The following is a 21,186-nucleotide window of genomic DNA, read 5'->3' on the forward strand; positions in this document are numbered from 1 at the left end:
GGATTTGCTCCATGTCTGGTTCTGATGTGGATATTGTTTTCCACCCATTAGAAGAGGTTAAGAAAGGAGAATGAACAACAGCAACAGACCTCCCCACTGCCAGCATTGCCTCAAAATCTCTCAAACAATGAGATTTTTCTTTTTCAGTTCTCATAGGGCAAATAATTTCCTTCTTTTTAGAAGTGATAGTCCTGGCATCTGCTTTTTATATTAATTCAACAAATATTTACTAAGAGCCTGTTGTGTACAAGGCACAATTCTTGAGCTGTCAAATAAATGCATCAGTTAATCAACAATATGGATTCCAAGCCCTCAGGGAGCTTATAGTTTAGTGGGCAAGACTAGTAATAAACATGATATATGTCTAAACATTATAAATGAGTAAATTATATAGTATGTTAGAAGGTGAATCATGCTGCAGGGGAGAATGAACCCAGCAGCCAATAAAGAGGGTAGGCTGGAGTTGTAATTTTGAATGAGTCAATCAGCTTAGTCATCACTGAGGTGACATTGGTGAACAGACCTGAAGCAGATAAAGTTGCAAGTCATATGAAATCTGGAGAAAGAATAATCTTAGAACAGGCTACAGTGGGTGCAAAGGCCCTGAGGCAAGATTGCCTACTTAGTGAGGGACACCTTGGCCAGTGTTCCTTGAGTTGTGTGAGTGATGGGAAAATAGTAGGAGATGGGTCAGAGAGGTAACGGGGTGGCTAGTGGTAGGGTGCCCAGATGGAGAAGAGCCTTGTAGGGCTTTCATCATCCAGGCTCTTACTCTGAACAAAAGGAGGAGCCATTGGAAGGTTCAGGGCAGAGGTGTGGCCTGATCTACTGTTTTTTAAAAAATTTATTATTTATTTATTTTTGACTGTGCTGGGTCTTCTCTGCTGCATGGACTTTTCTCTGGTTGCAGAGTGTAGGGACTCCTCTCTAGTTGTGGTGCACAGGCTTCTCATTACAGTGGCTTCATTTGTGGCAGAGCACGTGGGCTCAGTAGCTGAGGCTCCTGGTTTCTAGAGCATAGGCTTAATAGTTGTGGCACGTGGGCTTAGTTGCTCCGTGGTATGTGGGATCTTCCTGGATCAGGGATCAAACCCATGTCCCTTACATTGACAGGTAGATACTTTACCACAGAGCCACCAGGGAAGCCCTACTTATGTTTTAAAGGGGTCACTTTAGCTAATCTGTGGAGTCTACTGTGTGTGCCAGGTACTATTATGGTGCTGTCAATCAGACACATTAACCAATCAACAATATAGACAAATTCTCAGTCCTCATAGAGCTTATATTTTGTGTGTGTTTGTGGTGGGGGTGGAAACCAGGAATAAAACTTTGTACATGTTGTGTTTGAGATGTCTATTAGACCTCCAAATGGAAGAATTGAGTCAGAAGTTGATTACACGAGACTTGAGTTAGAAGAGAAGTTGGAGCTAGACACAAAAATGTAGGACTTAATTAGCATTTAGATGAGATTAAAACCATGAGCCTGATTAAGATCATCTAAGGGGAGAGAATAAGGATACAGAAGGGGTCCAAGCCCTGGGACACTACAATACTTAGAGGTCTAGGCGAAGAGGAGGAACCAGCAAAGAAGACTGAAAAGGAGGAGTGGATAGAATAGGAAAAGAACCAAGGGAGTGTGGTGGCTTGAAAGCCAAGAGAGGAGCGTTATCAAAAGAGAGAAGGTTTATATTATCAGAGAAATGCAAATCAAAACCACAATGAAGGAACACCTCACGCTGGTCAGAATGGCTGCTATCAAAAAGTCTATAAACAATAAATGCTGGTGAGGTTGCAGAGAAAAAGGAACCCTCTTACACTGTTGGTGGGAATGCAAACTAGTACAGCCACTATGGAGAATAGTGTGGAGATTCCTTAAAAAACTGGAAATAGAACTGCCATACAACCCAGCAATCCCACTGCTGGGCATACACACTGAGGAAACCAAAATTGAAAGAGACACGTGTACCCCAATGTTCATCGCAGCACTGTTTACAATAGCCAGGACATGGAAGCAACCTAGATGTCCATCAGCAGATGAATGGATAAGAAAGCTGTGGTACATATACACAATGGAATATTCAGTTCAGTTCACTTCAATCACTCAGTCCTGTCTGACTTTTTGCGACCCCATGGACTGCAGCACGACAGGCCTCCCTGTCCATCACCAACTCCCAGAGTCTACCCAAACCCATGTCCATTGAGTCAGTGAAGCCATCCAACCATCTCATCCTCTGTCATCCCCTTCACCTCCTCCCCTCAATCTTTCCCAGCATCAGGGTCTTTTCAAATGAGTCAGCTCTTCACATTAGGTGGCCAAAGTGTTGGAGTTTCAGCTTCAACATCAGTCCTTCCAATGAACACCCAGGACTGATCTCCTTTAGGATGGACTTGTTGGATCTCCTTGCAGTCCAAGGGACTCTCAAGAGTCTTCTCCAACTCTACAGTTCAAAAGCACCAATTCTTTGGTGCTCAGCTTTCTTTATGGTCCAACTCTCACATCCATACATGACTACTGGAAAAACCATAGCCTTGACTAGACAGACCTTTGATGACAAAGTAATGTCTCTGCTTTTTAATATGCTGTCTAGGTTGGTCATAACTTTCTTTCCAAGGAGTAAGCGTCTTTTAATTTCATGGCTGCAATCACCATCTGCAGTGATTTTGGAGCCCCCAAAAGATAAAGTCAGCCACTGTTCCCACTGTTTGCCCATCTATTTGCCATGAAGTGATGGGACCAGATGCCATGATCTTAGTTTTCTGAATGTTGAGCATTAAGCTAACTTTTTCACTCTCCTCTTTCACTTTCATCAGGAGGCTCTTTAGTTCCTCTTTACTTTCTGCCATAAGGGTGGTGTCATCTGCATATCTGAGGTTATTGATATTTCTCCCAGCAATCTTGATTCCAGATTGTGCTTCCTCCAGCCCAGAGAAGACTCTACACATGGACATCACCAGATGGTCAACCCCAAAATCAGATTGATTATATTCTTTGCAGCCAAAGATGGAGAAGCTCTATACAGTCAGCAAAAACAAGACCGGGAGCTGACTGTGGCTCAGATCGTGAACTCCTTATTGCCAAATTCAGACTTAAATTGAAGAAAGTAGGGAAAACCACTAGACCATTCAGGTATGACCTAAATCAAATCCCTTAGAACTATACAGTGGAAGTGACAAATAGATTTAAGGGACTAGATCTGATAGACAGAGTGCCTGATGAACTATGGACGGAGGTTCGTGACATTGTACAGGAGACAGGAATCAAGACCATCCCCAAGAAAAAGAAATGCAAAAAAGCAAAATGGCTGTCTGAGGAGTCCTTACAAATAGCTGAGAAAAGACGAGAAGCGAAAAGCAAAGGAGAAAAGGAAAGATATACCCATTTGAATGCAGAGTTCCAAAGAATCGCAAGGAGAGATAAGAAACCCTTCCTCAGTGATCAGTGCAAAGAAATAGAGGAAAACAATAGAATGGGAAAGACTAGAGATCTCTTCAAGAAAATTAGAGATACCAAGGGAACATTACATGCAAAGGTGGGCTCAATAAAGGACAGAAATGGTATGGCCCTAACAGAAGCAGAAGATATTAAGAAGAGGTGGCAAGAATACACAGGAAAACTGTACAAAAAAGATCTTCACAACGCAGATAATCACAATGGTGTGATCACTCACCTAGAGCCAGACATCCTGAAATGTGAAGTCAAGTGGGCCTTAGGAAGCATCACTACGAACAAAGCTAGTGGAGGTGATGGAATTCTAGTTGAGCTATTTCAAATCCTCAAAGATGATGCTGTGAAAGTGCTGCACTCAATATGCCAGCAAATCTGGAAAACTCAGCAGTGGCCACAGGACTGGAAAAGGTCAGTTTTCATTCCCATCTCATAGAAAAGCAATGCCAAAGAATGCTTAAACTACCGCACAATTGCACTCATCTCACACGCTAGCAAAGTAATGCTTAAAATTCTCCAAGCCAGGCTTCAGCAATACGTGAACCGTGAACTTCCAGATATTCAAGCTGGTTTTAGAAAAGGCAGAGGAATCAGAGATCAAATTGCCAACATCCGCTGGATCATCAAAAAAGCAGGAGAGTTCCAGAAAAACATCTATTTCTGCTTTATTGACTTTGCCAAAGCCTTTGACTGTGTGGATCACAATAAACTGTGGAAAATGGAATATTACTCAGCTATTAAAAAGAATGCATTTGAATCAGTTCTAATGAGGTGGATGAAACTGGAGCCTATTATGCAGAGCGAAGTAAATCAGAAAGAAAAATACCAATACAGTATATTAATGCATATATATGGAATTTAGAAAGATGGTAATGATGACCCTATTGGGAGACAGAAAAAGAGACGCAGATGTAAAGGACAGACTGTTGGACTCTGTGGGAGAAGGCGAGGGTGGGATGATTTGAGAGAATAGCATTGAAACATGTATATTGTCATATGTGAAATAGATCACCAGTCCAGGTTCAATGCACGAGGCAGGGTGCTCAGGGCTGGTGCACTGGGATGACCCTGAGGGATGGGATGGGGAGGGAGGTGGGAGGGAGGGTCAGGATGGGGAACATATGTATACCCATGGCTGATTCATGTGAATGTATGGCCAAAACCACCACAATATTGTAAAGTAATTAGCCTCTAATTAAAATTTAAAAAAATTAAAAAAGAAGGAAGGTTTAATAGTGTCAAATATTGCTGACAAATGCAGTCAGTCCTGTAATTCACCAAGTCTTAAACATTTATTTAAATAAAACATTTAATAGCTCTGCCGTTAGAATGCATTTTATAGTTGCAGGCATATGAGTGTTTAATTGGCATATAAAATAATGGATTAACATAACATAGCATATGAAACAAGCTTCCCTGGTGGCTCAGATGGTAAAGAATCTGCCTGCAATGCAGGAGTCTTGGGTTTGATCCCTGGATCAGGAAGATCCCCTGAAGAAGGGAATGACTACTCACTCCAGTATTCTTGCCTATGAAAACTTAGAATTGAACAATGGATTTAGCCTAGAGTAGGCCATTGATGACCTTGACCAGAGGATTTCAATGTTAGGATGGAATATGTTTACAAGAAAATGAAAGGAGAGAGATTGGAATAGTGACAACCTTGTAGGTTGTTGTTGTAAACAGAAGTGAAGATTTGGGTAGTAAATGGAGAGGGAAGTCAGAATGTGGAGAGTTAATTGGTTTTTAAAATGGAGAAGACAGTGTACTGATGAGAATGTCTCTGTAGAAAGGAAACATTTTTTACAAATTGAATTATAGTTGATTTACAATGTTGTATTAATTTCTGCTGTACAGCAAAGTGATTCAGTTATACACATATATACATTCTTTTTCATATTCTTTTCCATTATGGTTTATCATAGGATACTGAATTTAGTTCTCTGTGCTATACAGTAGGACCTTGTTGTTATCCATTCCACATATAATAGCTTACATCTGCTAACTCCAAATTTCCAGTGTGTCCCTTCCCTCTCTCCTTCCCTTGGCAACCACAGTTCTGTTTACTGTGTCTGTGAGTCTGTTCCTGTTTTGTAGATAAGTTTGCTCATGTCATATTTTAGATTCCACGGGTAAGTGATATCATGTGGCATTTGTCAGAAAGGGAACACTACGCTGCAGGAGAGAATGGCTGATCAGACTGGTGGGGACGGGACTGATGACCTAAGTAGTGACACAAGCCTTAGGAAGCAGAAAGGAAGGCAGGGCAGTGAGGCAGGTGCATGGGGAGGTGGAGCTGTGGGGTCTGTGGGCATTACTCTGACTGCTTCAATTTGCTCATTTAAGTAGAGGAAGCAAGGTTATTCGCTGGGAGGGGCATTAGGGAGGAAGTGTTCGAATTTAGAAACAAAAAGGGCATGAAGTGGTTGTCTAGGAGAGAGCAAGAGTGAATGGACTGGGAAAATGTAGGATGATGACCAGGTGGCACTGAAGTTTGGTCAGGAATGTAAAGTGGGACCACTTAGAACAACTGTCAAGGGAGTGTGTGTGCAAGGGAGGGGTCAGGAAGTTGAGGGAGTCCTCAAGGCGGGCATTCTCATGACTGACCCAGAATCTAAGCTGGGAAGGGGTTGCTTGTTTACCTGTCCTTCCTCTTCTTCCATCCTGTGAGCCCTAATTCACTCGAGCTAAAGCGGAGCAGCCAGCATACATGGCTGGTGAGCTTTTTAAGTTGCTCTATTTTGATAAGTTGTCCCCTCCTCGATGCCAGCATGAGGCTCGCTCTCATTGCATGGTAGGGCTGGCCTCATGGGGTAGCTCACCACTGGTGAGCAATGGCAGGAGTACCATGGACCTGCTGGCATTGTTATGACATCCAGTCTCTCTCAATGGACCTGCCAATTACAGTCCCTCATATCTAGCCCTCCATTCCTTCATCCTGCGCCAAATGAGGACTGTAGAAGGACTGAAGCTGATCATATCTGAAAACAATATTTTACTACTTTTCCTGTTTTTCATTTTTTTCTCCATTTTTTTAGGCACTTGATGATTTAATAAATAAAGGCATGCCTCAAATTCTGGTTATAGTCGGCCAGCAACATCTCTTAAATAAGTTTTTATTTGTTAAAGCATACTTTTTCATAAATGTGGCTGCAACAATAAATTGTGTCCCAGAACAGATAATGAAACCAGTCTGCCATGGACTTATGAATGAGAAAAGCAAACCAAATCTTCCAAACTTGAAAGGTAACCTTTTATTTTTTTGCTTATTTCTCTATTTCCTTTCCCCACTCGACCCTCTATAGTCCATACAAACATTCTAGCAGGTATTCTTTCATAGTTTTCTCTGAGTTCACTTAATGACACACATTATGTGCTTATGTCTAGGTACCATATCCACCAATTTATCTGCATATGTGTTTACTTTTTTACATTATGTACAGTTGAACCTTGAACAACACAGGTTTGAATTGCACAGTTCCATTGGTATATCATTTTTTTCAATAGTGAGTATTTCAATACTGCAAGTCTGTAGTTGGTTGACTCTGCAGATGCTAAACTGTGGATATAGAGGACTGTCTATACCAAGCACCGAGTATAAATTATACATGGATTTTTGACTGCATGGAGGGTCAGTGCCCCTAACCCCTATGTTGATCAAGGGTCAGCTGCACATACAAAACCAGATTTGTCATTTGGTTAAGAGATGATGTATTTTTCATTTTTCTGCTTTTTGCAATTCTTCTGTAGAAAACTCTGCTAAGCCACCCCAAGTCAACTGCTTTGCTTTGTCCCCTATCTTGGCTATGTGGTGTTCTATGCTGTGAACATCCCATGATTTATTCAACCATTCCTTTGTTGTGTGTTCATTTTGTTTCCAGGATATGGAATATCTGCATATCCCTAGATACCACCATATCCATATTATAGTATATATTTCTATGGGATAAGATATCCATGGATGGAATTTATAGCCCATATATACATATAAAACTATATAAGCATTTTGCAAATGTAAAAATGTTGCCTTAAAAATAGTTTTTTTTTTTAACCACTAAGTACGATATTAACTGTGAATTTTTCATAGCTGTCCTTTATCAGGTAGAGGAATTTCTCTTCTGTTCCAAAGTTGTTGAGTGATTTTATCATGAAAGGGTGTTCAGTTCAGTTCAGTCACTCAGTCGTGTTAAACTCTTTGCGACCCCATAGACTGCAGCATACCAGCCTTCCCTGTCCATCACCAACTCCCGGAGTTTACTCAAACTCACGTCCATTGGGTCAGTGATGGCATCCAACCATCTCATCCTCTGTCGTCCCCTTATCCTCCTGCCTTCAGTCTTTCCCAGCATCAGGGTCTTTTCCAGTGAGTCAGTTCTTCACATCAGGTGGCCAAAGTATTGGAGTTTCAGCTTCAGTATTAGTCCTTCCAATGAATATTCAGGACTAATTTCCTTTAGGATGGACTGGTTGGATCTCCTTGCAGTCCAAGGGACTCTCAAGAGTCTTCTCCAACACCACAGTTCAAAAGCATAAATTCTTTAGCACTCAGCTTTCTTTATGGCCCAGCTCTCACATTCATACATGATTACTGAAAAAACCATAGCTTTGTCTAGATGGACCTTTGTCAGCAATGTCTCTGCTTTTTAATATGCTGTCTAGGTTGGTCATAGCTTTTCTTCCCAGGAGCAAGCATCTGTTAATTTCATGGCTGAGTCACCATCTGGAGTGATTTTTGGAGCCCCCCAAAATAAAGTCTGTCACTGTTTCCATTGTTTACCCATCTGTTTGCCATGAAGTGATGGGACCAGATGCCATGATCTTAGTTTTTTGAAAGTTGAATTTTAAGCCAGCTTTTTCACTCTCCTCTTTCACTTTCATCAAGAGGCTTTTTAGTTCCTCTTCACTTTCTACCATAAGGGTGGTATCATCTGCATATCTGAGGTTATTGATATCTCTCCCAGCAATCTTGATTCCAGCTTGTACTTCATCCAGCCCAGCATTTTGCATGATGTACTCTGCACATAAGTTAAATATGGTGTTAGATTTTATTAAATGTCTTTCCTGTGTCTATTAAGATGATTATATGTTTTTTATTTTGTATTCTATCAATAAGGTGTATTGGTTGATTTTTGAGTGTTTGATCATCCTTGCTTTCTTGAGATAAATCCCACTGGTCATGGTGTAAAATATTTTTATATATTCCTGGATTGTTTTCTAGGATTCTCTTAAAGATTTTTGCATCCATATTCATATGATGTATTGTGTAGTTTTTTCTTTTTTTCTTATGATGTCTTTGTCTAGTTTTGGTATCAGAATAATATTGACCTCTGTTTTAAAGTGTAAGTTTTATCATTATTCAGGTATGGTAAGGCCAACTGTGGAGAAGGAAATGGCAACCCACTCCAGTATTCTTGCCTTGATAATCCTGTGGACAGAGGAGCCTGGTGGGCTACAGTCCATGGGATCACAAAGAGTTGGATACGACTGAGCGACTAACACTTTCACATATATGCTTAAGGCCAACAGATCAGGAACTGACTGCCAGTGAAAACATCGTCTGTTATTTAGAGCCCCCAAGAGGGAGAGGCCTAATACAACAGGGGAGTGCTGCTCAGGGGCAGAGAGGGCCAGAGGAAGATGTGGGTCAGACTCTTCCCAGGGTTTCTCCATACCAACCTCCAGGCATTTGTCTTCTATCCTTGTCTCTCTCGCATTTTCTCTTAGGGAAGAAGACCACATCCCAGATCTTTCTTCTGGGCCCTCCCTCATCCTCAGCTGACCCCCTAGCTCCAGAGCCTCCTAATTTAGGAGATGAGCCAGGTAGGTTGAAGTTGGAAGTAGGGAGGAAGTCAAGAGTGTTCAGTTCCATGTTATTCTGGACTCCCTCTTCCACTTGGCAAACTTAGCCTCTTTACGTGGGTCATTTGTGCATTAATTCCTAGTCAAATACGGACTTGTCATTTTCCTCCCTCCTGTAGTCTAGAAGCTAGGCTTACTAAAGCAGGCAAAGACTGCAATCTAAATTGTCTCAGTTCTCCCTTGCTCAGAATGAGGGCTGGCTTTGTAGGTAGGAATGTCAAGATGTTTGAGGATTGTAGGTTGTGCTGTTCCAAATGGTCTCACTCTCTGGTTTTAGAGTGAGGGGCTGGTGCAGATCAGCTGTACTGACACCTCTAAGGAGATCTTACTGAGATATTATAAACATCTAGAACTCAAAATACTTTGAGAACCTTATAGGATTCCAGGTGAGGAACCATGACTTGTATCAATAGTTGATTAACTTGAATGGCATCAAGAAACATATGAAGGATCCTTTCAAAATTGTCTTGGAGGAGGAAATGGCAATGCACTCCAGTATTCTTGCCTGGAGAATCCCTTGGACAGAGGAGCCTGGTGGGCTACTCCATGGAGTCATAGAGTTGGACACGACTGTGCAACTGACACACACACACACAATTTGTTTTAAGAATCAGCTGTAGTCTTCTAATGTATGATATTTGAGGACCATTGTATATAGCAATATATTTCTAATTATCATTGTGGTTGTTTTTTAAACATTAAAATTTCCAACTAATGATGAGTTTTATAAATTAGAATTCACATTTAAGCTAACCATAGATACATGTAGTTCTTCCAAAATGTTGTGTTTTGTAGAGATGTGTTTTAAGGATGAGGGAGGCTCACTTTGTCATCTGACAAAATTGAAAGAGGACTTTGCTCTTGGCACACTAAAGGTAAGTTTAAAAAAAAATTCTCAAATCATAGTGAAGCAGTTGCCAAAATTCCCACTCTTCGGCCCTGGCCAGACCAACTTTCAGGTTGGTGCTTACTGTTGGGAAATCTGTTAGCTTTTCTTTCCCAAGCATGGGTTGGGGCCAGAGATGGGTCTACTCCCCATGAGAAAAGCAGATGCTGAGTGGTGTCAGACTTTGACCTTTTAACTCAATTAAGTTGCTGTGGAAAATAAGATTTATTATTTGATGGGATCTAAGCTTTCCATACCCTATTTGGCATCTCCTAATCATAACAGTGATTCACAACAGCAACAACAACAGAACCATTTATTCAGTGCTTACTATTATACATGACAGGCACTTTGCATTATATTTAATTATCACAACTCTGTGATGTACCTGTTAATCATTTTTGAACTATATTGTGCTGAACCATGAATAAATTGAGGCTGACAGTAAGAAATTCACTAATGCCATATAACTGATAAAATACAGATCATGTTCTTAACCATTATACTAAATTACCCTAGTCCTTATATAGTATTTACTGCCCTATACAAACAAGTCTTCAAAGACCTGTTCCTTGAAAGTTTGGTTGGGCTCTTTCTCTTTTGCTACATCGGGTTGCTAATTAGTACTGATTGTCCACTGTAAAATCTTGTTATCTTCACAAGTTAGATAAGCATAGTTTAATTTGAAATACAGTTGATCCTCATTGTTTACAGGTTCAGTATTTGCTGATTTGCTTATCTGCTAAAATTTACTTGTAACCTCCAAATCAATACTCTTGGCTCTTTGGTGGTCATTTGGGGACCTGCACAGACCATAGAAGAATTTGATTTCTGACATGCACATTCTCAGCTGAGTTGAACAAGACAATGGTGACTTTTTGTTTCCACTCTCATACTATAAATAAGTATCCCTTTTCATGGTCTATTTATTGCCAAACTTTTCACATTTTTGTGGGGGTTTTGTCATTTCACTATTTGAAATGGCCCCTAAGCATAGGCTGAAGTGCTGTGTAGTGATCCTAAGAAGGCTGTGATGTGCCTTTTGGAGAACATGTGTGTGTTAGACAAGCTTCAGTCATGCATGAGTTATAGAGCTCCTGGCTGTGAGTTCAGGGTTAATGAATCTACACTATATATTGAATTATGTGTCTTTAAACATAGACATACATTAAACAAGATTACATATTGATCAGCTGACAAAAATGGTGTGACCAGAGGCTTGTAGGAATCTATCCCTGTATTTCCCCTAAGAGTAATGCTTCAGCATTCACTGACTCAGTGTTGGCAGCAACTTTCTAGAACACAGCTACTGTGAATAAGCAAGTATGGACATCAGCTGTGTGTGCAATAAAGGGTAACTGTCCTGCACCTTACTCCTGCCATTACTTCCCTTTTCATTCTCTGCTACCTTTTCCTGTTCACTGAGCTCTCTTCTCTGATGATTTTGTTCAGATTTCCTTTTTGCTCTTCCATTCATTGTTACTTTTTAGTAAGTAAAAAATATTTGCTGAGTAAGGATGAGACATGGTTTGTATTATGTCTGAACTTGTGTGACTGCGTGGTATTCTTTCTTTAGTCAATTTTACTGACAGAAGCTGAAGACAGGCTCAACACCCTTCTGTCAGAGATGGAACATCCAAGCCATAAGGACCTCTCTCAGTGTTCTGCTGGTGAGCTGGAGATTGTGGTGGAGGTCAGACTACAGCTGGCTGCCATTGCCCTGCAGAGACACCGGGCAGCATATAGGCGAGTATCTGCACACACAGTTTCTTCCTCACCCTGATTTGTTCACTATATCTCAATTTTATGTAAGCTTCATAAATTCCTAGATTAATAGAGCAGACTTACGATTCACGGTTTTTTTTCACATGTTACTTACAACTATAGTCCTCAAAAAATGAGTTGGTTTATTAAAGCACATAGCTCAGATGTTTTATGTCAAACATTAGCAAATTCACAGACCTCTCCTTTTAAAAATTAATCTATTTTTTTAAAAGGCATAATCTAAATTCTTTATAGCATTTTACAAATAACACCTATGGAGTGTTTTTTCCAACCAATAACAATGAAAAACCAATAACAATATTAAAAAATTAACTCTACTTTTAAAAAGTTACTATTAACTATGCTGTCCTGAACCACTGAATAAACTACTGGAGGTGGCAGATTTTTTAAATGTGATGCAATTGCTAATGTCAGATTTTTCCTTTCATTTGTTCATTGATTGATTCATACATAGTGATCAGTATCTGTTGACATGCCAAGTCGCTTCAGTCGTGTCTGATTCTTTGTAACCCTATGGATGGTAGCTTGCCAGGCTCCTCTGTCCGTGGGACTGTCCAGGCGAGAATACTGGAATGGGTTGTCATGTCCTCCTGCAGGGGATCTTCCTGACCCAGGGATCCTAACCACATCCCTTATGTCTCCTGCATTGGCAGGCGAGTTCTTTACCACTAGTGCCACCTGGGGCTTCTCCCACCTGTCTGCAGTGTGGGAGACAGATTAGATCACTTTTCACTTTCTTTCATCTGCTGACTACCTCTTTCTTGGGCTCTGATCTAGACACTGAGGATACAAAGATGAATAGAATATAGTTTCTGTATTCAAAATCTCATAGACATATAAACACTTGAGTAGTTAAAATACTTCTCAATGATTTTTTAATATTGAGTAATATAGAAATATACTTTAAAGAGCTTCCCATATCAGTTATGATAATCACCTCTATCATGAGTATACTTTCAATAGTGCTTTTTTCAATAATGAGCAAATTTCTTATATTAACATTCGTTCATTCATTCAAAAAATAATTTAGGGGCATCTACAATATGCTAGGCACAGTCCTAAGTTCTATACCCCAGTAGACAAAAAATACGTAACAATATTGACAAAAATCCTACCCTCATGGAGTTTATAATCTAATAGAAGATAAACAGGCTGACAATAAACTGTAAAGCTAACAGTTAGGTAAACTGTATGCTGCTGCTGCTAAGTCGCTTTAGTCGTGTCCGACTCTGTGCGACCCCATAGACGGCAGCCCACCAGGCTCCCGTCCCTGGGATTCTCCAGGCAAGAACACTGGAGTGGGTTGCTGTTTCCTTCTCCAATGCATGAAAGTGAAAAGTGAAAGTGAAGTCGCTCAGTCATGTCCGACTCTTAGTGACCCCATGGACTGCAGCCTACCAGACTCCTCCATCCATGGGATTTTCCAGGCAAGAGTACTGGAGTGGGTTGCCATACCTTTCTCTTTAGACATTTTCAACCTGTTTAGGAGGTTGCTGTGCTCTTCCTGGATAGTTTCCCTATGGAAGTAATCAACCTCTTCATAGTCTTCTTGATGTGCTTGGCATCAGTGTTGACATATAACCCAAATCTGGGGTGGTCAGGGTAGACTTTATTGATGAGGTGACATCTGAACAAATAAACATGGGAGTTGTCCATGCAAATACCTGTAGACAGAGTGTTGCAGGCTGTGGGAACATGCCTGATACACTTTTGAGGGATAGTATAAGGTCTCTTGTGGCTAGAAAGGAGCAAGTGAGAGTTTTCAGAGATCCTCAAAGTTGTACTTGGAGGGGGAGGCAGATCATAAAGGGTCTTGTGGCCAGGGAGAAGACTGACTTTTCCTCTGAGGGAGCTAGGGAGTCATTATATTGTTTTGAGCAGAAGAATGACATGATCTGATTTTCACTTCCAAGGGATGACTCCAGTTGTTAGGTGGAGAATTGATTGTAAGAGAGAAAGGGTTTGAAAGAGGGAGATCAGCTGGGGAAGCTGTTATAATAAGAAGAAAGATGTTAGTGGTTCTGAAAATGGTAGTAGCACTGAGGGTGGTGATAAGTCATTGAATTCTGGGTATATTTTGAAAGTAGAGCCATTAGAATCTGCTGATGCATTAGCTGTAGAGTAGTGAGAAAAAAGAGAGGAGTTACAAAAGAAATTGTCCCTCACCAAAATGGGGAAGACTACAGAGGTTCAGCTTATTTAGGGGAAAGATCTGAAGTTACATTTTGTACGTGTTTAGATTGAGATGTCCCTTTGAGGTACAATTGGCAATGTCAAATATTCTTGGAGTCTTTAGAATATAGACAGTATTTAAAGCCTCTGTTTTTTAAAATATGTATTTATTTATTTGTTTGGCTGCCCCAGGTCTTAGTTGTGGTGTGGGGCATGTAGGATCTAGTTCCCTGACCAGAGATTGAACCTGGGCCCCCTGCATTGGGAATGCAGCAGAATCTTAGTTACTGGACCACCAGGGAAGTCCCTTAAAACTCGTACCCCAATGTTCATCGCAGCACTGTTAATAATAGCCAGGACATGGAAGCAACCTAGATGTCCATCAGCAGACGAATGGATAAGGAAGCTGTGGTGCATATACACAGTGGAATATTACTCAGCCATTAAAAAGAATACATTCTAATCAGTTCTAATGAGGTGGATGAAACTGGAGCCTATTATACAGAGTGAAGTAAGCCAGAAAGAAAAACACCAATACAGTATACTAACGCATATATATGGAATTTAGAAAGTTGGTAAAGATAACCCTGTATGTGAGACAGCAAAAGAGACACAGATGTATAGAATAGTCTTTTGGACTCTATGGGAGAGAGCGAGGGCGGGATGATATGGGAGAATGGCATGGAAGCATGCTTATCATATGTGAAACGAATCGCCAGTCCAGGTTCGATGCATGATACAGGGTGCTTGGGGCTGGTGCACTGGGATGACCCAGAGGGATGGGGTGGGGAGGGAGGTGGGAGGGAGGTTCTGGAAGGGGAACACATGTACACCCATGGTGGATTCATGTCAATGTATGGCAAAACCAATGCAATATTGTAAAGTAAATGAAAAAAAAAAGCTTTTATAATGAATGAGATTCCTTAGGGAGTGTGAATAGATGAATGAAAGAAAAGGACCAAGGACTGAGGGTTGGGCATGGTAAAAGATTGGGGAGAAAATGAGGAACCAACCAGGGAAACTGAGAAGAAATGACTAGTAAAACAAAACAAGACAAAACAAAAAACCAAGAGATTATGAAATCCGGAAATCCACGTGAAGAAAGTGTGTCAAGGAGAATGGAGTGATCAGCTGTGCCAAGAGCTCCAGGTAGATTGAGATGAGAACAGAGAATTGGCAATTGGATGATTTATAAACATGGACATCACCAGTACTTTGTACTTTGACAGGAGTAATTTTAGAAGGTAATGGGGAAAGAGAGCATGTTTAGAGTGGTTTTATGATAACATGGGAGGAGAGAAACTGGAGCACGCAAGTAACGATGATTCTTTAGAGGAATTTTCATGTAAAGGGAAGTAGAGGAATAGGGTGAAGTTGGTAGAAGTAGGATCAAGACAAGTTTTTTTGAGATGAGAGCAACAATAATGTATTATATACTGATGAAAATGACCCAGTAGAGAGAGTGAATTTGATGTTCTGATATAATTTGTACACAGTAGGCTAGGATCCCAGTCCAGTCTTCTCTGTTTCTCTAATACAGAATAAAATTATCCCCTAGCTTGGGATTTCAGAAAGGTCTCTGGGGACTAGCCAGGAAGCTGCTTGCTGCCTGCCCTGAGTATAGTTGGAAAAAGAGTAACCCAAGACAAATAAGTTCCTCAGATGGATGCTTTTGGCAAGTACAGGGTCCAAACTAGCACTGACAATGAAATGCAGAAACCTTGAGAAATTAACTTGAAACTGGTCTTGACATCACAAAGCTGGAGCAGAGACAAAGCAAAGTTGTCTCATAGAGATTAACTTAGGAAATGCAGGACTCCTATGGAAAATAACTGCTGGTAAAGTTAGCACAGAGTCAAATATCATAAACCAAATGCAGAAACAGCCTCAGAAGAGAGCAGACAATAAATGGCAGACTTTGCAGCCCAAGAAATGAACTGTTCAAAGATGTGAAGGATGGAAGAGAATGAGGCAAGATTATAAAAGGAATAGGTGAATTTAGGGGAAAAAAAACTAAATAGAGATTTTAGAACTGAAAAAATATAATCATTGAATGAAAAGAAGAAATGATCAAATTAGATGGAAACATTTTTTTTTCCCTCTCCTTTCTCAGTATACTGAAATTCTGTGCATTAGGTTCTATGCATTGGATCCAGAATTTGGAAAGGGACTTAATTTTTTAGATGGCCTTTCTCTTTAAACAGGAGAAGCACTCCTGCAGCCTTCGCAAAGGGGAAGTCAGTTCAGCAGAAACCCCCCTTTGCTTGTGCTTAGATTGGTAACATACAATCGTCTCATCATTGTAAGCCTCGATTGAAGGCTTTCCATGGTTGTTGTTCAGTCGCTAAATTGCAACCTCATGGACTGTAGCTCGCCGGGCTCCACTGAGTCCACATCTAAATTTGATTTTATGTTAGAGACAGTACAGGTTTAGGGGAATTTATAAATTTTTGTGGTTTCTAAGCAGCGATGAAAATCCATAAAGTCTGTTTGGGGCAGTGATTCTCAAATGTGGTCTGCAGATATCTGGATGTTCCTGAGACTCTTTCAGGGAGGTCTGTGAGGTTAGAACTATTTTTATAGTAGTTTATAACATAGTAACCTATGTATATAATAGTTTTTAAAACAAAGATGTTGTTTGCCTTTTCTGTGTGTTGTTATTTGCAACTGATGCTGCAAAAGCAGCAGTGGTAAAACTTCCATCAGCTCACCATGAATCAAAGCAGTGACACCAAAGCGAAATAGTTGTCCTTCTGTTCTTCACTGCTGCATGCTTGCGATTAAAAAACACAAGGCAGATTCACTTAAGAATGCTTTTGCTGAAGCAGAAGAATCTGTTACATTCATAAATACCTATTCTTAAATAAATTTGTAATAATCTATGGGAATATATTAAGTGGGAAGTGTACTTCAAGCACTTCCACTGCGTAGCGCAGCCTGATGGCTGTCTTGAGGAAGACAGGCATTTTGTTGAAAATGAGTGAAATGAACATGCCATTTCTAGGAAAACAACTAATAGTTTTTGTTGCCAGTGATAAAATCTAAACTTGCATGAGAAAATTGAAGTTTTGGAAAATTTGTATTTGCCATCATGAGCTTGACAGTTTTCTAATGCTTAGATTTTTTGGATGAGACTGGCGGTAACATTAAGGGGCATTGTTTTGTAACAATTGTGTAATGAAATGCTTCAACATCAAGGGGATCTGTATGACCATACATGATGTTCCCAAATCCTGGTTAACAAGAAAGACCATTAGGTTTTCATGTAACTGAGTAGGAAAAGTGCATCAGTGGATGGTATTACATTTCACATAGCAACAAACTTAAGAAACTATAATTTGTTGGGCTTCCATGGTGGCTCAGACAAGAATCCACCTGCAATGTGGGAGGCCTGGGTTCGATCCCTGGGTTGGGAAGATCCCCTGAAGGAGGGCACAGCAATGTACTCCAGTATTCTTGCTTGGAAAATCCCCATGGACAGAGGAGCCTGGCAGGCTACCATTCATGGGGGCACAAAGAGTCTGACATGATTGAGCGACTAAGCATATCATTTGTCACATGTTGGTATAGTATCAAGGAAGAATATTCACAATTATTTGAAGAGGCTCTTAAAATACTCCTCCCATGTCCAGTCATTATCTGTGTGAGGCCTAGTCTTCTGTACTTCAACCAAACATTATGTTACAACAGACTGACTAGTCTTCTACTCAGTAGATTTTCTCTTTTCAAGTCAGATATTACAGAGATTTGCAAAATGCAAAAACAATGGCATCTTTCTCACTATATTTTGTTTTTGAAAATATATTTTCCATAAAATACATTATTTATATTAAGATGTAATGAGTTTTTATTTTTAAATGAATTAGTAAATGTTAATGAATTTAAACATGACTCAATTTAATTTCCAATATGGTAAATATTGATAGAGCTCTTTGATGGTTCTTAATAATTTTCAAGAATGTAAATGGGTGTTGAGATTAAAAAAAAACTTGGGACCCACTGGTTTAAAGTACTGCTGCATTTGTAACTATCTTTAAATTGCACTGGTAGTTGGTTAAAATAGGCTTACATGGCTCAGTGGGTAAAGAATCGGCCTGCAATGCAGGAGACAACACAGGAGACATGGCTTTGATCCCTGGGGTGCTGCTAAGATTCCCCTGGAGGAAGAAATGAGCAACCCACTCCAACATTCTTGCCTGGGAAATTCTATGGACAGAGGAGCCTGGTGGGTTACAGTCCAAAGGGTTGCAAAGAGTCAGACACGAATGAGTGACTAAGTACACATAATAATACACCATTTTCACCACTGAAGTTTGAGGACAAAGGAACTTTTACTATATTATTTCCTATAGAAAATAAATGATTTGAATATATAATATGTAAATACATATTTAGAAAATATTTATATATCTTAATGTATATTATATATATGACTATATGTGTTACCACCATATAGAATATATATGTATATCTATATATGGAAAATAATGAATATATGATTTCCCATGGTGGCAAATGGAACTGTTTTCTCCAAACTGTTTCTCAGAGAGCAATAGCAACTGTGGAAAATATTTCTTGTCTCCTACTTTCTTTGTTTCCCCAGCTCTCTACATGTCTTATATATACCCTTTTAGTATGGAGGATAAGAGTGATTTTTTTTTTTCTTTAGTTAAGAAGAATGAAATAAGAAACTAAACATTACAAAATAGCATAGAAAGGAATGTCACAACAGAACTTTAATTTGATAACCAGATAGATGTATGCAAATAATATGCAAGTATACCAGAATCGTACCAATTTTAAGTCCATGAGCCAGGCCCTTGGGACAAAACCTGCAAAAACTTTGCTATTGCTGGCTGTTAGTGACAGCATTGTCACTTGGGGAGGCCTACTGTCAGGATGAATGTGTTTTTGCAGGTGAACTTCACCCTCTGTGAGCTTCTGTTTGGGCGCTGCTGAGAGTGTTGGACAGTCCCTTTTCCAAATGATGGTTAGCTTGACATTTCATGATTCTTCTAATAAAATTATGTGTCAAGGAAATTGAAAGGCACGTTCCCTCAGGTGACAGGTGGAGTGAGCCACATAGATTTTATGGGAACAAACTGACCATTTTTGTCATGAATGTTAATAAGAAATAAATGGGATCAAAGTTACGCAAACTGTATTTCTACTCCTTTCAAGGCTGCCTCTGTATTTCAGAATCCTGTCTTCTTTTTTTAAATGTTCCTTTCTATTCTCCTTTGTATTTAATTTATTGTCTAAATCGGATAACAGTTGAGCCTTTTAATTTTGTGTCAGAATGAAATGTCCTTCTATTGGGATTCAGGCTGTTTATAGTCAGTAATCCTCCTGTACCTTCTGTCTGCCTAGTGCAGAGGAGCAACTAGAAGTTTTCCATTGTGCAACTAAGCAATACCAGGTGGATTAAGACATACCAGTATGTTTATATTTTATTCACTAAGTTTTGGGGTTTGCAAGATTCCAAACCTTGTATCTCATTTCTCTTGAAATCAGAATTAGGCCTTCAGATCAGAAGAGTGAGATAAGCACTGTTTTCTTCTTCCAAGGTCTCTAGTTGCTATCCTGTGCTAACTCTGAAGCTACTCAATAAACAGAGTGCCTTAGAAATGTGTATGTAGCCTTCAAGGAGGAAGGGTGTAGGGGAGAGGAGATTCTGTACCTGTACACAAATCCCATCAACATTATGTTTTTTTTTTGTTTCTTGCTTGCTTGTTTGATTTTAATTTTTTTTAAAAAACTAAAAACCACCACTATATTGTAAAGTAATTAGCCTCCAATTAAAAAAAAAAAAACTAGTAAGTTTAGATAATCACAAGCCATATTTTAGAAAATACAAGTATTTAAACCAGTTTAATGACCGAGTAAAATCCTGAGAGTTTGAAGTTCAGTAATGGCTGAAAAGCTTTGATGCTGGTTAACAACTCAGAAAAAAAATCAATTTAGTCCTCGCATTTTCCCTGTCCAACTTTATACATCAATAAGGCAATGGCTCCCCACTGCAGTACTCTTGCCTGGAAAATCCCATGGATGGAGGAGCCTGATACGCTGCAGTCCATGGGGTCGCTAAGAGTCGGACATGACTGAGCGACTTCACTTTCACTTTTCACTTTGATGCATTGGAGAAGGAAATGGCAGCCCACTCCAGTGTTCTTGCCTGGAGAATCTCAGGGACGAGGGAGCCTGGTGGGCTGCCGTCTGTGGGGTCGCACAGAGTCGGACACAACTGAAGCGACTTGGCAGCAATGACAGCTAAGAGGATTATAGCAAGGATGCACTGAATACAGTCTGTTTGCTGAGCACTCGTCTTTGCTGAGAACATCCTGCTCTGAATAGAATGTCAACTCTGTGAGGTCAGGGACTGTATCCATAACCCCTAGATTTGCTTCTGGCCCATAGCAGGTGCTCAATACGTATTTTTGAGCGTATAAAAGACTAAGTACCTCATTTAATATCCTTAAGATAACCCCATTTAATGAAGCTTACTGAGTAGAATGCAAGGCAAAAAACATTAAAAAACGGGACAAAGAGGGCCTTTTATATTGTGCAAGGTACAGTCAACAATAATCAGATAGTAACATAAATGTGGGACCAAGTAACACTGTGCCAGGATAAACAAAACGCGATGTGTTAGAATTATAAAAAGGAAGAGGCCACATTATAGCAGAATGATGAATCTGAGAATGCTGCAGGCTCCAGTGGCCTGGGTTCTGATCCTACCTCCCCTTTTTACGTGAGTCACTTTTGTTGTTCAGTCGCTCAGTCGTGTGTGACTCTTTGCGGCTCCATGGACTGCAGCATGCCAGCCTTCCCTGTCCTTCACTATCTGCTGGAGTTTGCTCAAACTCAAGTCCATTGAGTCACCTTAGGCAAGCCATTTAATATTTCTGGGTCTCAATTAACTCATCTATCAAATAAGGATGATAATAATACATACTTTGTAGGTTTGTGGTGGGGTCTAAGTCAATTAATTCACAGAAAGCACTTAACATAGCACCTGGCATGTGGTAAACACAGTAAA

The 21,186-nt window shown here is 40.0% G+C and overlaps 1 protein-coding gene across 3 annotated transcripts in view; it reads left to right on the forward strand.

Annotated features, from left to right (window-relative positions):
- The window catches only part of CFAP54 (cilia and flagella associated protein 54), a 306,329-nt gene that overhangs the window by 190,071 nt on the left and 95,072 nt on the right, over positions 1-21,186 (forward strand). For all 3 annotated transcript variants that reach the window (XM_081595348.1, XM_081595350.1, XM_081595349.1), the window contains 3 exons: positions 6,484-6,691; positions 10,100-10,179; positions 11,767-11,936. In XM_081595348.1, coding sequence (XP_081451474.1) covers positions 6,484-6,691; positions 10,100-10,179; positions 11,767-11,936 — 458 coding nt within the window. The remainder of the gene's footprint in view (positions 1-6,483; positions 6,692-10,099; positions 10,180-11,766; positions 11,937-21,186) is intronic.

The sequence above is a fragment of the Giraffa tippelskirchi genome, chromosome 4 (assembly GCF_054371585.1).
Source record: "Giraffa tippelskirchi isolate mGirTip1 chromosome 4, T2T-mGirTip1v1.2.pri, whole genome shotgun sequence".
NCBI lineage: Eukaryota > Metazoa > Chordata > Mammalia > Artiodactyla > Giraffidae > Giraffa > Giraffa tippelskirchi.